Genomic DNA, 14568 nt, shown 5'->3' with positions numbered 1-14568 from the left:
GAACATGGTGGGAACACAGCCCCTGATCCCCGCGTCTGTTCTAGCCTGGCACCCCTCCGCTCTGGGCCACTCTGCTCGGGAAAGCAGGGCTGTGGTTTGCACACTGGCAGTCTCTGGGGGCATTTAGCAAACTCCAGCCCCACAACCCAGCCCCTTCGTTATGGGGGTGGGTAGGGGAGTCTACCTAGTTACGAGGCCTAATTGATGTGGGGGAGTCGACAAGAGCACTTGGTGAAAGGTGCCCCGTAAATCTTAGCTACTGAAGAGATTTGCCACATTCATCACAGTGTTTAATGTCCTGATTGATCTCCAGGCAAATTTAATTCATTTGCTTGTTTCAGGCTGAGTAGGCAGCCAGCCCCCCTCTGCTGCAGCCTAGGGCTTTACATGACACAATGCCCGCACATCTCTTTGGTAGCTTGCAATAAATTCAGCAGCAAGTGTCCTATCATTTTCTTTGGATAATTAAGTTATTTGCCAGGAGATAGTACCAAACTTCTCAGCACTGGAGAAAAAAAAATGTGGAGTGGTTACGAATGCCTTGCTCAGTTGATGTCAGGGAAATAAATGTAGGTTTTGGCTTATGCTGGAAAGGGCACAGGAATACAGCCTGTCTGGGGGAAGGCTGTCCCTTATCTAACTTGAGGACTCTGGGACAATGTCTATAGGGGAACCATCAGGGATGTGTGAACAGAGAGGGATGAGCTTGGAGGAGCAGGCAGGGCCTGGGCTAGGGGCAGCACACATCCTCTCAGCCCCCGTATACCCCACCAGCACCTTCCCCCCTCCCAAAACAGCAGCAGTAGCTGGTGAATAACTGAGCATCTCCTGGGCAGCTTTCTGCAGAAGTGCTGAGCATGGGCAGTGCAGCATCCCGGTGTCTATTATTGACGAGGGTGGTTTCTGCTGGGTCTCCCTTGAAACATTCTCCAAGGGCTTTGCTTCCATTATGTCAGTCACCCCCCTAGCAGCCCTCACAAGGGTGCGGGGCCAGGAGTGGTTATTGTGTTGGTGTGGGGAGTGGGGCTGCATAGCAGGCCAGAAACAGGGTTGGGCTGAGAGCGCAAGTGCCTGGGCATCGACACGCCCTGGATGCCCAGCAGCACCCGAGGTGCAGGTGGAGAGGTGCAGGCGCCTCTCCAGCCCTGCGGTGTCCTTCGTACCTGGGCTTGCCTGTGTCACCCCCCCGAGCTGCCCTCGGGTGTGCTTGTTAAGCACAAGTGTTTTATTGACTTACTGGTGAGTTACTTTCCTTTTTGACCTTATCTCAGGTGAACTTCCATAGCCCTGTTTGCTAGTCCTCTTTAGGGACGAGGAGAGTGCCCCTTGGAGGAGTGTGAGAGCAGCACCAGGACCCAGAGCCTCAGGAGAGCTGTCTTGGAGCGAGAACAGGGGGGCAGGGAGGAGTAAACACGGCAGGGCCTCTGATGTGCAGGGTCTGTGGAAGCACCCTCTGTGTGGCTCCATCCAACAAGCCAGAGTTTGGGGTAGAGGCCTTGCCCAGGGCTACCTGGGGAGGGGCCGCTGCCTCATTCAGGGAAGGCAGGCTGTGGGCCTGTCCAGCTCTGGCCCAGCTCTCTTGGGGGCTGGCCGCCAGCACGGTTGGCTCTGAGCCGTGTCCTTGCTGTCAGGGTTGGCATATCCAGGTGGCACTCTAGCCATGATATTGGCTCTTCTCCAGCTCCAGTGGGGAGGCTGTGCTGGGAGGCTGTCTGAGGGACAGCAACTGCTGGGAGGTTGGAAGCCTGACTTCTGTCCCTAGCTGTATTGATGTCACACCGGTTTCATTCCAGGGGGCTCGTTTCTCCATGTCCATTATGGCACCTGCCCCAGACAGACCTGGATGTGAATCTTCCTAGGAGTGTATGTGTTAGCTCTGTGCTCTTGGGCAAGTCATTTAGTGATTCATCCTGAGCCTGTTTTCCTCTGAAGCAGGGAAGGCAGCACCCACTCTGCAGGACTGGTAATGAGGGAAGGCAGCACAGAGCCCATCCAAGCAGGGAGGGAATGAATGGAGCCATTCGCACCATCACCCTCTTGCTGGCTTCCAGGAGAAGCTGCTGTTACCCAGATTCCCCTCCTTGTAGGAGGGCACCAGGGGGGCTCTCGAGAAGGGTAGATGGGCAGGGGGAGCCACTTCCCAGAGCTGCAGGCCTCCCAGGGACTCTGCTGCCTCCCTGGGGGCTGGTGCTTGGGCCCCATCTCCACCAGCTCCCATGGAAGCCATGAAAACCAGAGCTTACTCTCTCACCTGCCGTACTCCACACCTGCAGGCTCCCCCCCCACACCTGTGCCCTGGCATGTTAAGTGTCACCCGCCACAGCTTTGACAGCAGACTGTCTTTGCAGAGGCAGCAGATACCTCCCGGGGTTTTTCTCCTCAGTCTGCATCTGGTCATGTGGCAGTTCTAACATGGGTACTCCCTGTTCAGGCAAGAAGATGGCAGCGGGTGCTCAGGCAGAATTCCGGCTCACAGCAATTTGTAAGTACCCTAAGAAACAAACTTTTAAAAGTGAAGCTGTTCTGCAGATCCCATTTCTAGGTGGGAAAGTGGCAGCAGAGAGCAGGAGATACTTGCCTAGCCTCATTCCCGCTTTGGTCCTTTGGTGTCTCTAGAGCAGGAGCCGCAGCAGAGGTGTGTGTTGACTGACAGCTAGGCCTCACCTCTGGCCCAGGACAGGCCCCACTACCTGGTCAGGGCAGCCAGCACGTGCCCTGATGGGGCACTGAGGATGGTGGCTATCTCTAGTTGAGCCTACAGACCACTGATCCAGGACCCTGCTGGTCTTGCCCTAGAGACTATAAATCATGAAATGCTTTCCAGCCCGTCATGTGAAAAAGCTGAGAGAGACTATTTTGCTTCCAAAAGCTCTAAAGCCTGGGAGCACAGCACGTAGCACACTGTCGGGCGAGTCAGGGCTCCAGTTTCGGGGTGTCTCATTAGTGTTTGACCTTAGGAGAGTCTGAAGTGTCTCTGAGCCTCGGGTTCTTCGTCGGTGAAGTGCAAATACTGACAGCACCCCCCAGGGTCATCAGGAATTAAAGAAGCCCGTCGGTAGAGGTGTTAGTTGAATGCTCAGTCCTGGAAGTTTTAATTCTGCTGTTGGGGACACAGGATGTCTCAAGTGACATTCCCGAAATGGCCCAGTTGGGCAGCGATTCCTTTAATGTTTGGAACAGCTGCTCACCTCCCCGTGAGCCAAGACTCTCCCTCCCTTCCAGTCCAGTCCCCTGTCTCTGACTCTGCCCACGCTGTGGCTTTGGGGGCTCTCAGGGCCGGAGGGAAGCGGGTGCTGTCAGCCCTGGTGGGGTCACTGTGCTGCCAGGTGATTCCATGCGGCCACAGGAGCTTCTAGGGAGGGTTGAGTGAGACAGCTGCACACCAGGAACAACCTGGACAGCAACAGAGGGGAGAAAGGGCGGCCAGAGGGGCAGGTAAGCCCCTACGACCGGGTGGAGGGAACTATGACCGGGTGGAGGAGTGCCGCTGGGACAGTAGGAGTCCAGCTCCCTCCCTCATGACTTTTTAGGGTGTGTAAAACAAAACACAGGGGTTACCAACATGAAACCCCTTGGAAGCTTTTCAGCAAGGGAGACAGGGAGGTTGGCCTCAGCCGGGCCAGGCCGTGTTGGAGTGTGGGCAGGTGATTGGGAAGGCAGAAGTGACAGCTTATGGGGAATGAGCAGAGCCTCGGATGCTCTGTGTGTACGTAAGCAGCCTTCAGGCTGGTGCTCGGTCTTGCACCTGCTGAGTTTGAGGTCCCAGGGATGGAGACCCAGGTGGGAGAGCTGGGTCACAGTTGTCAGCGAGGAACATGGAATTCTGAGCTCTGTTTTGGTGGGGAGATGAGGGAAGGGACAGGACTAGTCTGCAGCCACACACCCAGGCCGTGTGAGGGAAGCTTCCCGCCTGGGCCCAGAGTGCCCTCCACTCTGAAAAGGCCTCAGGGCTGGCAGACAGGGGTTGGGCCCCTGGATGGGTGGCTTTTCACCAGGCCAGCCCCAGCGAGCAGACCCTGCATCTAGGCCAGCAACCAAAGGAAGACCTCTGCCAACCAAATCTCAGTGCAGCTGGTTTTTATTATTAAAGCTGAGTTTGCAAAATGGCTGTCCCCTGCCCCCAGGACACTCCCGTCCACCTGCAAATTCATCCCTTTATGTCCTGTGAAGGTGAAAACTAGGTTTGTCTTGAAAGACCCAGAAAGGCTCATGCGGAAATGAGAAGGAACAAAACAGGCTCAGATGGTGGTCTTCGTGAGATTGTGTGGGCTCCACCCAGGATCCCTGGACGGGAGGGGGTGGGGCTTGGCAGCCCCTGCTCACAGTGCTATTCCCGAGGGTCCAAGGTGGGCGCCAGGAATGAAGGCAACGGCAGAGGCTGAGCTGGGCCTGGACTCCACCCTGCTGAAGCTGGGCCTCGGGCTGGTTTTGTAAAAATGGTTTAAAAACCCAGCCGTGAGCACCGCCTTTCCCTGGTCAGGGCCAGAGGAGGCACCAGCTCTGGGCTTTGAGGTCTGAGGCATGTGTCCTCCTTTCCTGGTATCACCTCCCTGGAGGCAGGCAGCACCCTGAGAGGCCAGGTGGGCTCCTGGGTCCTACATGTGGCCCCAACTGTGTACGCTCCTCCCACCCAGCCCACCACCTGGAGGCCCTAGGCTTCGGGGACCCTGTGCAGTGTCTGCTCTTTGGATTCCAAAGATGTGAATTTATGCAGCGTGGGCGCAGCTGGCTGGAAGTGGATGACGGGCTGGATCTGAAAGACGGGAAAGCCCTCCTGGTTCTTCTGGTTGAACAGACTCACCCTATGCTCCAGCTCCGGGCTGGTTTGGGCAGAGCCTACTGGGCTGGGCTGGGCTGAAGGGGCTGGGTCCAAGGCCCTTTGGGATGGGCAGGGGTCCTCTGACAGGGAGGACAGCAGATCCTGGACTGTGGTCTCCGTCATTTGCTGCTGGGGCGGTGGTGGCAGTGGCAGGGGAAAGGGGCTGGGTTCGGAAGACAAGTCACGGGCGGTGCTGCCATCCCTAGAGGAGCACAGGGTGCTGCTGTCGCTCTGGGCCTCAGGGACTGAGCTGCCAGTGGAGCAGGACGTGCTCTCGGAGGTGCAGCTCACGCAGGTGCCCTTACCACTGAGCTTCAGGGGCACGTCCACCGAGAAGAGTTCAGAGGAGACATTGGGCTGGTGGATGTCTACGGCAGCCGTGGTGACCAGACACATGGCTGGCTCTGGGACTCCGCTGTCTGCAAGAAAGGAGGGGAGCTGGTAAGGTGTCACCCTCAACCCCACCTCTGGGTCCTGGTGAAGGCAGGTCTGAGCAGAACCAGTTCTTGGACTGGACGGTGAGACCACTGTCGACGAGTTCAGAAAAACGTGCATACAGGTATGTAGATGCCCACGCACAGGCTCTTCAGACACTTCATTGTGAGTGGAAGTGGGACCAGAGAAGACGACAGTTTGCACACAACCCCTCTAGCCGCCCTGTTTTGCCCCCAGCTCCCCACTTTAGTTCTCATCAGCTCACCTCCATAGCTCAACCCCCTAGCACCCCATTGTAGCTCACGCCAGTAGCTGGTCACCATAAGTCCCCTCTCTGGCTTCTCACTCTAGCTTGCTCCAGAGGTACCTGCTGTAGCTCCCCATTCCAGCTTGTCCTCTCCCGTGTTTCTTAGCGGCCCCCCCCCCCCCGCCCCAGCTCGCGGTGCTAGATTCCCACTCTAACTCCCGTTCTTTGCTTACCCCAGTGTGCCTGCTAAACTCCCCCCACTCGGCCTGGCCCCTTAGCTCTTCAGTCTAGTTGCCTATTCTAGCTTGCCCCCCCAGATCAACCCCTGCAGCTAGTCTCCCAAGCCCACGCCTTAGGTTCCCAAGTCTAGCTTGCCCCTCTAGCTCACTTTAGCTCCCCACTCCAGTTTGCCCCCATTTGAACTTGACCCTCCAGCTCACTACCCTAGTTCACCTCCTAGCTCCCCACTGTGATTTACTACACTATTTCATCACCCTTTCTCCGAGTCATAAAACTCTTGCTCACTAGCACCCCACCCTCCTTCATACCCCCTAGCCTCTGTCTCTAGTTGACCTCTGCATCCCAGCTGCCCAATCTAGCTCGCCCTTCCAGCTTCCCACACTAGGACCCTACTCTGGCTTGAGCCATAGCTCAACCCTCTAGCCCCCACAGTTCACACCCTAGCTCCTTTAGCTCACCCCCTAAATCCCAACTTGAGCTCTTCATGGTAACAAATCCCTATCTACCCCGCCCCAGCTGCACCTGTGAGTCACCCCATAGCTCCCACCTTTAGTGCACCCTCCCTCCAGCTCCTACTCTGCCTCACCACCCTAGTTAGCACATCCCTGTCTCCCTCTTGAGCTCTGATCTCTGGGCTGCGCCTCCCCCCCAGGTCCCCACTATAATTCATACTCTAGCTTTCTCTGTAGTGCCCTGGTCTAGCTCCCGAGTGTAGCTCTCCACTCTTGCTCACCCCGTGGCATGCTTCCCTAGCACTCCATTCTACCTAGTCCCCTACCTGCCCAGTAAAGGTGTTCATTCTAGGTGCCCAATCTAGTTTCTAGATCACCCCTCTATTTTGCTCCTTTAACTTCCCAATCAAGCTTGAACCCCTATGTTGCCCATAGCTTGACCTGTAACTTCCCACCTTAGATCCCTATTCTAGCTCACCTTGTAGAACCCTAGTCTAGTCTAGACCACCTTACTTTTTAAGTCCCACAGACATGTCATTTCTGACATGTAACTTACTTTTTCAGTGCCAGGGGATGACTTGTATTTCAGTGGGCCTTAGTCTCCAGTGGGTCTGAGTTAGTCTTTAGTGGGACTTACTTTACAGGGCACCTTCTAGCCCAACCACCTAGCTCCCCACTCTAGCTTGCTCCTGTCTCACTTCTTGCCTCCATGGCTTCCCTATGTGAGCTAAACCCATAGTTCCCAATTCTAACCCCCATTGTACCTCCCCCTTCCTCCACACCCTGCCACCCTGGTCCCCCTAGTTACATGCCCAGCTCTCCACACTTGCACTTTGCTCATGGATCTGCCACCCCCAGATCTCCACTGCAGCTTTCCCCGCTTCATCCCTAGCCAGCGTCCCACGTTAGCTGGCCCCCGAACTCCTTTTTCTTCCATTCCACTCAGATAATCCCCACGCCTCCCTCCATTTACACACACTGCTTCCCTACGCTAGACCACCACCGCTCTCCGCCGTCTTGCCACCTAACTCGCCCTACTACGTGACTCAGCCCCCCACTCTGGTTTCCCACTCTACCTCACCTAGCTCCCCACTATGGCTCACCCCTCTAGTGTGCACCCCCTGTTCGCCACCTAGTCATACTAGCTCACCCTTTAACTTCCCAATCTAGCTCCATCCCACACTGGCTTGACCCGTAGGCGGCCATCCTAGCTCCTTACTCTTTGCTCTCCAGCTTCCCCCTTTCAGTTGTCTGTAGTTCCCCAAAATATTTCCCCAGCTTTCCTTTTTACCTCCCCAATGTACCCATTCAAACTGCTGCCCATATCTTGCTCCTCTATATCACTCTAGCTCTCCCCTGCCTTTGAGTCCCAGTTAGAGCACCTACTTCTGAACCCTGATCCCACTCCAGCCTGCCCACTAGCCACCCCCTCTCCCACGCCCTTGCCACAGTAGCTTTCTGCTGTATGTCGCCCCTCCCGTGAGTTCCCTTTCCAGCTCCCTCTCACATAGCCCTTCCTAATCCCAAATCTAGTGCACCCTCCTAGGTCCCCAATATAGTTCCCAACTCTAGCTCACCCCTCTTTCCCCTCTTCGCATCCTACTTCAGCTCACCCCCATGGTCACTTCTTTAGCTCAGTCACTAAATCTCAACACTGACTCCACCAACTCACCTAGTTCCCCCTTCTCCCTCACCCTTCCAGCTCACCCCTCATTGCTCCCCCTTCCAGCTCATGCACTAGCTCTCCAGTTTCGTCTGCCACCTCCCCCGGCCAGCTCGATCCTGGTCATTCCCAGCTCCCCACTCTAGCTCAACCTTGCACATCTCCCCTCTGTTGCCCTGCTAACTCCCCGCTCCAACTTGGCTCCTTACCTTGCCCCCTCGCTCCCTACTCTCCACACTCAAGCTCCACTGTCCAGCCTCCCCACTTTACATCCCCACCCTAACTTAGCTCACTAACTGGATCTCCAGCTTCCCACTCAAGCTTACTCCTCTAGCTAGCCCGCTGTTCCCCACTGTAGCTCGTTCCTCTAGCCTCTCACCCTGTCCTTTCATTTAGCTCACCTCTCGAGAGTTCATCTCCTCAGCTCCCACCCAAGGTCAGCCCCTCTACCATTCCAGTGCCCCTAACGCCCCACCTGCCCTCCCCACTCCGTATCAGTCTTCTATCTTCCCCTCTAGCCTACACCAGTTCACCCTGCTAGTTGCCCATTATTTCTTGCCCCTCTAGGCAGCTACCTAGCTGCTACCCCTTCTAGCTCACCAGCCTAGCTCCCCATTCTCTCTGGCCCCTTTAGCTTGCCCTCATTAGGTCTCCACTCTTGCTCCGCACTGTAGCTTGCCCCCATCTCCTTCCTTAGGTCCCCACTCTTGCTGACCAGTCTCAAACCTCTCAAGGTCCCCAACCTAAGTTCCCCTAGAGCTCACCGCTGTAATTCACCTAGCTACTCAGCTCCCTAAACTGGGTCACCCCTAGTTCCCCTCTCAAGCTCACCACTCTAGTGTAACTTAGCCCCTAGCTCCACAGTCTAGCTCACACCCCTAGTTCTCTTTCTTGTCTCCCCATTCTCGCTCCCCACTGTAGTCCCACACTCTAGAGCATTGGCTACAACCCAAGTTTAGCCCCCCTGCCCCTGGAGCTCCAAACTGTAGCTATCCACTGGACCTCCCCACCTAGCTCCCCCACTGGGCTTGCTCCTCTGCCTCTGCACCTTATCTCCCAACTCTTGTTCTCCCATAGCTCCTTACGCTACCACCCAAAACCCAGCTCAGCCTTCTAATCCCCAGTCTTGTGCACCATGCTAGCTCCCCATTCTACTCTGACTCCAGTTTGACCTCCACCTTGCGCTTCTAGCTCATCCCTTAGCTCTCCATTTTAATCCCCAACCGCCCACTCTAGCGCACCCTGGAGCTTCCCCCTTAGGTTCCCCTCGCTAACTCCCCGCTCTAACTGCAATGCAACTCCCATTCTAACTTGACTCTGTAGTTCACCCATCTAGCAGACCCCTCTAACTTCCCCCCCATCCCAGCTCAACAGTCTAGCGAGCCCCCCTAAGTCACCACTCTTAACTCCTAGCTTACATCCCCCTCAAGCTCAGCCCCAAGCTCTCCCTACTCTACCTTGCCCACCTGTAGTATGCCCCCTCATTCCCTCTCAGGCTCACCCCACCAGCTCGCCTGCTAGGTCCCCCTCTAGCCGGACTTGCCTTCACTGCCACACAGTCTTCTCTTCCAAGTGGCGCTCTGCTGGGCACAGGGAAGGCCCAGGCCTGCTGGCCTGGTGTGGCTCTGGGGTGGGAAGCTGAGGCTCGCTGTGATGGATGGGTAAGACCACGGCAGTCCCAGCAGGGGTTGTAACTCATGAGTTATGGGGAAGCTTAAAGACCAATAAATTTGGGAGGAAAGTTTTATTGACTACACCATGAACTTGGCAGGCTCCCATGCCTGTAGCTTTGTGGCCTAGGTTATAAAAGTGATTTGTGCCAGTCTAAACACAAGCTGACTGGTATGAGTGTGAGTGTGACCCACGGGCCACAGTGTGACTGCAGGCCTTGCGTCCTGCCTGGGCTGGTGCTCCTGGGACTGACCGCTCACATCTGCAGGATCATTCCTGGACTGTGTGTGGACAGCTGTGACAAGTTGGGTCTCAGGGCCCTCACTGGCCTGAAGGTCACTGTTAGCAACATGCACTGCCCTTACTCCGTCTCCAGAGTGGCCCAGAATGCCCCCAGCTTGGCTGGCCATAATTTCTCATGTCATGTAAATTTCTCCCTTGATACATACAGCTCCTGGTCAGGATGAGGTTGGCAGAGGCGCCCTGTCACTCTGGCCCATTTAAGGATGTGAGTGAGTCACATGGGCCGTGTACTAGCACTCAGAGGCATTGACCTTGCCACTGGGGCTTGTGTGCCTCTAGGGAACTCGGAGGCTGTGGGTGTCAGAGATGAGGAAGCAGAGGGATGGGGATCCCGGGGTGGCTGGGAGGGGCAGCTGCTTCCATGGTGCACGTTTGAGCTGGGTGCCTGTTCAGAGGCCCCCTAGGCTCAAGGAGGGCTGGCGATACACAGCTGACCACATCTAGATGGAGTAAGCTTCCAGTCTGACCCAGCTTTGTCCCTCCTGATTCTGCCTCCTTCCTTGTCCTGAAAGTCCCCACTAAAAGGAATGCAGAGAACCTGGCTGGTGTAGCTCAGTGGATTAAGCGCGGGCCTGCGAACCAGAGGATCGTGGTTCAATTCTCAGTCAGGGCACATGCCTGGGTTGCATGAGGGTTCCCTGCAGGCCAACTCCCAGCAGGGGACACATGAAAGGCAACCATACATTGATGTTTCTCTCCCTCTCTCCTTCACCTCTAAAGATAAATAAATAAATATCTTTTAAAAAAAAGAAAAGGAATGCAGAGAGAGGAGGACCAAGAGAAGCCAGAATGCAAAGCTTCACAGTGCTCCTCGAATGTGTACAGTTATTTTAAAGTCTTGCTTACTTTGCAGACTCTCCAAGCTCAGATCTTGACTTCCTGGGCCCAAATGTGGCATCAGACGTCCAGGGTCTAGAGATCATTGGCTGAGGGACAGTATTAGTTACGCTGTTATCTCAAGAGCTAAGGATTGGGAGACAGACAGGCACTACGGAACGTGCGCTGTGCCAGAAATCCTGAGTTCAGGGGCTTAAAAGTGGGCACACAGAGGCTTCCGGTCATGAGAGTCGAGTAGGTAAACACTGTACATGTCACATAAAGATTACAGCCGAACTGCAAACCCACCGTGGCTGGACACCACCTGAAGACTACTTCAACGGAACGCCTGTAACTAAGGGTGCACAGAAGAAGCTGTGTAGGCCACTAGGAGGGGCAGATACATGGACCGGGCTGGTCCCACACCCAAGTGTGACAGCTCAAAGCCCATCAATAAAGATATCTCAGCTGCAGAGGATCCCAGCTCCCCAGCCCTGGGTTCCAGTGCTGGAAGCGGAAGTCCCCAAACTTCTGACTGAAAACCAGCCGAGGTTGTAGCTGAGTGGGACAAAGGGCTTCTGGAGTCCCAGGTGTGTCTCATAAAGAAACTGCACATGGGCTTAGTCACTGGTGGGCTCACTTGCTCTGAGCTCCAGCACTGGGGTGGCAGCTCAAAAGGCATCAAGGGCATGTGGGGAAGAACTGAATTGTCTACCTTCAGAATGAGGCTTCAGGGGGCTGCCTTCTCCCAAAAGTACTGGCAGAGGCCACTACTCCTTTGCTGAGCCCTCCCCCTGCAGGTGGATAGCATTTCTGAGTATCCAGCAACCTGGTTAACTGTTCACCCCACCTTGGCAATCCCCTGAGACACTGTCCCACCAAACTCAAGCTACTTCATGGCTTTTCCACACAAACGGCCTTTCTTGTCTTATGCTGCAGACTTTCCTAAAATCTCTCAAAGGTCCACAAACCCCAGATAAGCTGCCTCTGGCCTCAGCATGCCCTGTACCTCTCACTAAACAGCCCCAAGCTCAACACTAGTGGCAGGCAGCTGTGGTTTGCAGCTTAGCCTGCCCCAGGCCTCTGCAAGCCCAGCACCAGTAGCAGCCGTCTGCAGATCCCTTTGTAGCTCATACCGGTGGCCCTTGGCAGGACGCAGACAGCAGCTGATCTTGGCCTCCACCTCGCAAGAGACCTCAGAACCAACCCACCTGGTGGGCGGCTTCAGACCACACTGGAGCACATCAAACCACCTCCACAAAAAACACTCGACACTCCTCTGGCACCAGAGCCCTGCCAAAGCCACTCCTGCTGTGGAGAGTCAGCCCCTGTACAACAGCTCTTGCACTGCTGTCCTGGCCAGTCCTCACAACCAATCAGCCTGAGGGTCCGTCCCTCCCACTCACGTGCCAAAAGCAATCAAGACTCAAATGCAGCCCTGGCCCTCAGTGGCCTGTGAACCAAAGGGTCCCAAACTTGATTCCCAGTCAGGGCACATGCCTGGGTTGTGGGCCAGGTCCCCAGTAAGGGGTGTGAGAGGCACCCACACATTGACGTCTCTCTTCCTCTCCCTCTGTAAAAATAAATTTTAAAAATCTTTAAAAAAAAAAAAAGACTTCCGGCCAAGATGGAGGCATACATGGAAACACTGTGCCTCTTTACACGACCAAGTTTAAGGACAGTTTTAGTAACAAAAACGCAGCCAAATACAGAAAATTGAGTTGTACAGAATTCCAACAACACTGAACCATTAATCCAGACCGGTAAGAGGGGCGGAGTCAGCGGCCCCTGGAACAGGGTTGGGCCGGAAAGATTGGCCAGACTGGCCTAGGCACACAAGTAGCGGTTGGCAGATCCCAGGTGTGGGGTGGCAACGGATGGACCCTGTGAAGGCGCAGGGCGGCTGGCTGACCATGGTCACACATTCGAGCGCAGATAAACCATGCAAAGGAGTGAATAGTGAGACCGCTCAGGCTAGGGCCCCAGTGACAGAAATTAGAGCCTGAAAGTACCAATTGGAAAGACTTTCAGGGTTGAGGTGCCAGGAGAGTTGGTTGGAGAGACCCACAGGGTCCTGGAGGGTACACAAGCCCACACACCCAGGAACCAGCACCAGAAGGGCCCAATTTGCTTATGGGAAGTGGCAGAGGGGACAGAAATTTGAGAGAACAAACGCCATTGCCCCTCTCTGACCCCACCCCCATATACGGGTCGCCCGGCCCTGGTGAACACCTAGGGCTCTGCCCCTCATACATGACAGGTGCAAACAGAACAAAATATTATGGCTCAAGAACAGCTCAAAGCTCCAGAGCAAATAATTCTAAGCAACCAAGAGATAGATAGCCAAACTTTCAGATGCACAGTTCAAAACACTGGTGATCAGGATGCTCACAGAACTGGTTGATTTTAGTCACAAATTAGGGGACCAAATGAAGGCTAAACTAATTGAAATGAAGGGAAATGCACAGGAAACCAATAGTGATGGAAAGGAAACTGGGACTCAAATCAAGGGAGTGGACCAGAAGGAAGGGAAAAATGACCAAACAGAAAAGAATGAAGAAACAAGAGTTCAAAAGAAGTGAGGAGAAGCTTAGGAACCTCCAGGACATCTTTAAATTTTCCAACATCCAAATTATAGGGGTACCAGAAAGGGAGGAGGAACAGCCACAAGTGGAAAACTTACTCGAACAAATGATAAAGGAGAACTTCCCCAGTCTCTCAAAGGAAATAGACTTCCAGGGAATTCAGGAAGCTCAGAGTCCCAAAGAAGTTGGACCCAAGAAGGAACACACCAAGGCACGTCATCATTACGTTAGCCAAGATTAAAATGAAGGAGAGAATTCTAGAAGCAGCAAGAGATAAGGGGACAGTTACCTACAAAGGAGTGCCCATCAGACTGTCAGCTGATTTCTCCAAAGAGACCTTATAGGCAAGAAGGGGCTGGAAGGAAGTATTCCAAGTCATGAAATCCAAAGACCTACATCCAAGATTGCTCTATCCAGCAAAGCTTTCATTTAGAATGGAAGGGCAGATAAAGTGCTTCTCAGATAAGGTCAAGTTCAAGGAGTTCATCATCACCCAACTCTTAATATATGAAATGTTAAAGGGACTTACCTAAGAAAAAAAAGATAAAAAATATGAACAGTGAAAGGACAGCAATAACTAACTGTCTCACAGTTATTAACAACCACACCTAAAACAAAAGCAAACTAAGCAGATCAGGAGCAGAAACCATAGAAATGGAGATCACATGGAGGGTTAGCAACAGGGGAGTGGGAGGAGGAGAAGGGGGGAGAAGGCACAGAGAATAAGTAGCATAGATGATAGGTTGAAAATAGATGGGGGAGGGCAAGAATAGTATGGGAAATATAGAATCTAAAGAACTTGTGACACATGGACATGAACTGAAGGGGGGGAATGGTGGGGGAGGGGGTGTGCAGGGTGGAGGGGAATGAAGGGGAGAATAGAACAACTGTAATGGCATAATCAATAAAATACATATTTTAAAAACCTTTTAAAGAAGACAGCTTCGGAACACACAACCCCCACAAGGGACATACCTGGAATGCCCAGCTCACGTGACCAGGGAGATGGCACCACTGGGCCCTACAGGACACCTACTGCATAAGGCCACTACCAAGCCCAGGAGACACAGCAGCTATGCCTAAGACATAGAGACAAGCAGAAAAGCAGCCAACGCGAAGAGAAAAATATGTCCCAAATGAAAGAATGGAACAAATCTCCAGAATACTTGAAATATCAGGGAACACTTTGTAAAGTATATGATTGTCTAACCTCAATGGCTGTACACCTGCAACTAATACAGAATAATGTTCACTGAAAAGTGTTCACTGAATAATGTTCACTGAAACAGGTTTAACAGAAGGCCAGACACGTAACTAGTCCATTGGAAGGCCTAGGA

The 14568-nt window shown here is 53.9% G+C and overlaps 1 protein-coding gene across 2 annotated transcripts in view; it reads right to left on the bottom strand.

Annotated features, from left to right (window-relative positions):
* Positions 1–4060: 4060 nt before the first annotated feature.
* The window catches only part of TMEM266 (transmembrane protein 266), a 55800-nt gene continuing 45292 nt past the window's right edge, over positions 4061–14568 (bottom strand). For both annotated transcript variants that reach the window (XM_037053461.1, XM_037053462.1), the window contains exon 10: positions 4061–5238. In XM_037053461.1, the coding sequence (XP_036909356.1) occupies positions 4652–5238 (587 nt within the window). In that variant the 3' untranslated portion in view covers positions 4061–4651. The remainder of the gene's footprint in view (positions 5239–14568) is intronic.

This window comes from Sturnira hondurensis, unplaced genomic scaffold, assembly GCF_014824575.4.
Source record: "Sturnira hondurensis isolate 20B ecotype Veracruz unplaced genomic scaffold, ASM1482457v3 Scaffold0007865, whole genome shotgun sequence".
NCBI lineage: Eukaryota > Metazoa > Chordata > Mammalia > Chiroptera > Phyllostomidae > Sturnira > Sturnira hondurensis.
Note: the sequence above shows the minus strand (reverse complement) of the source record. Positions and strands in the feature narration are given on the sequence as shown.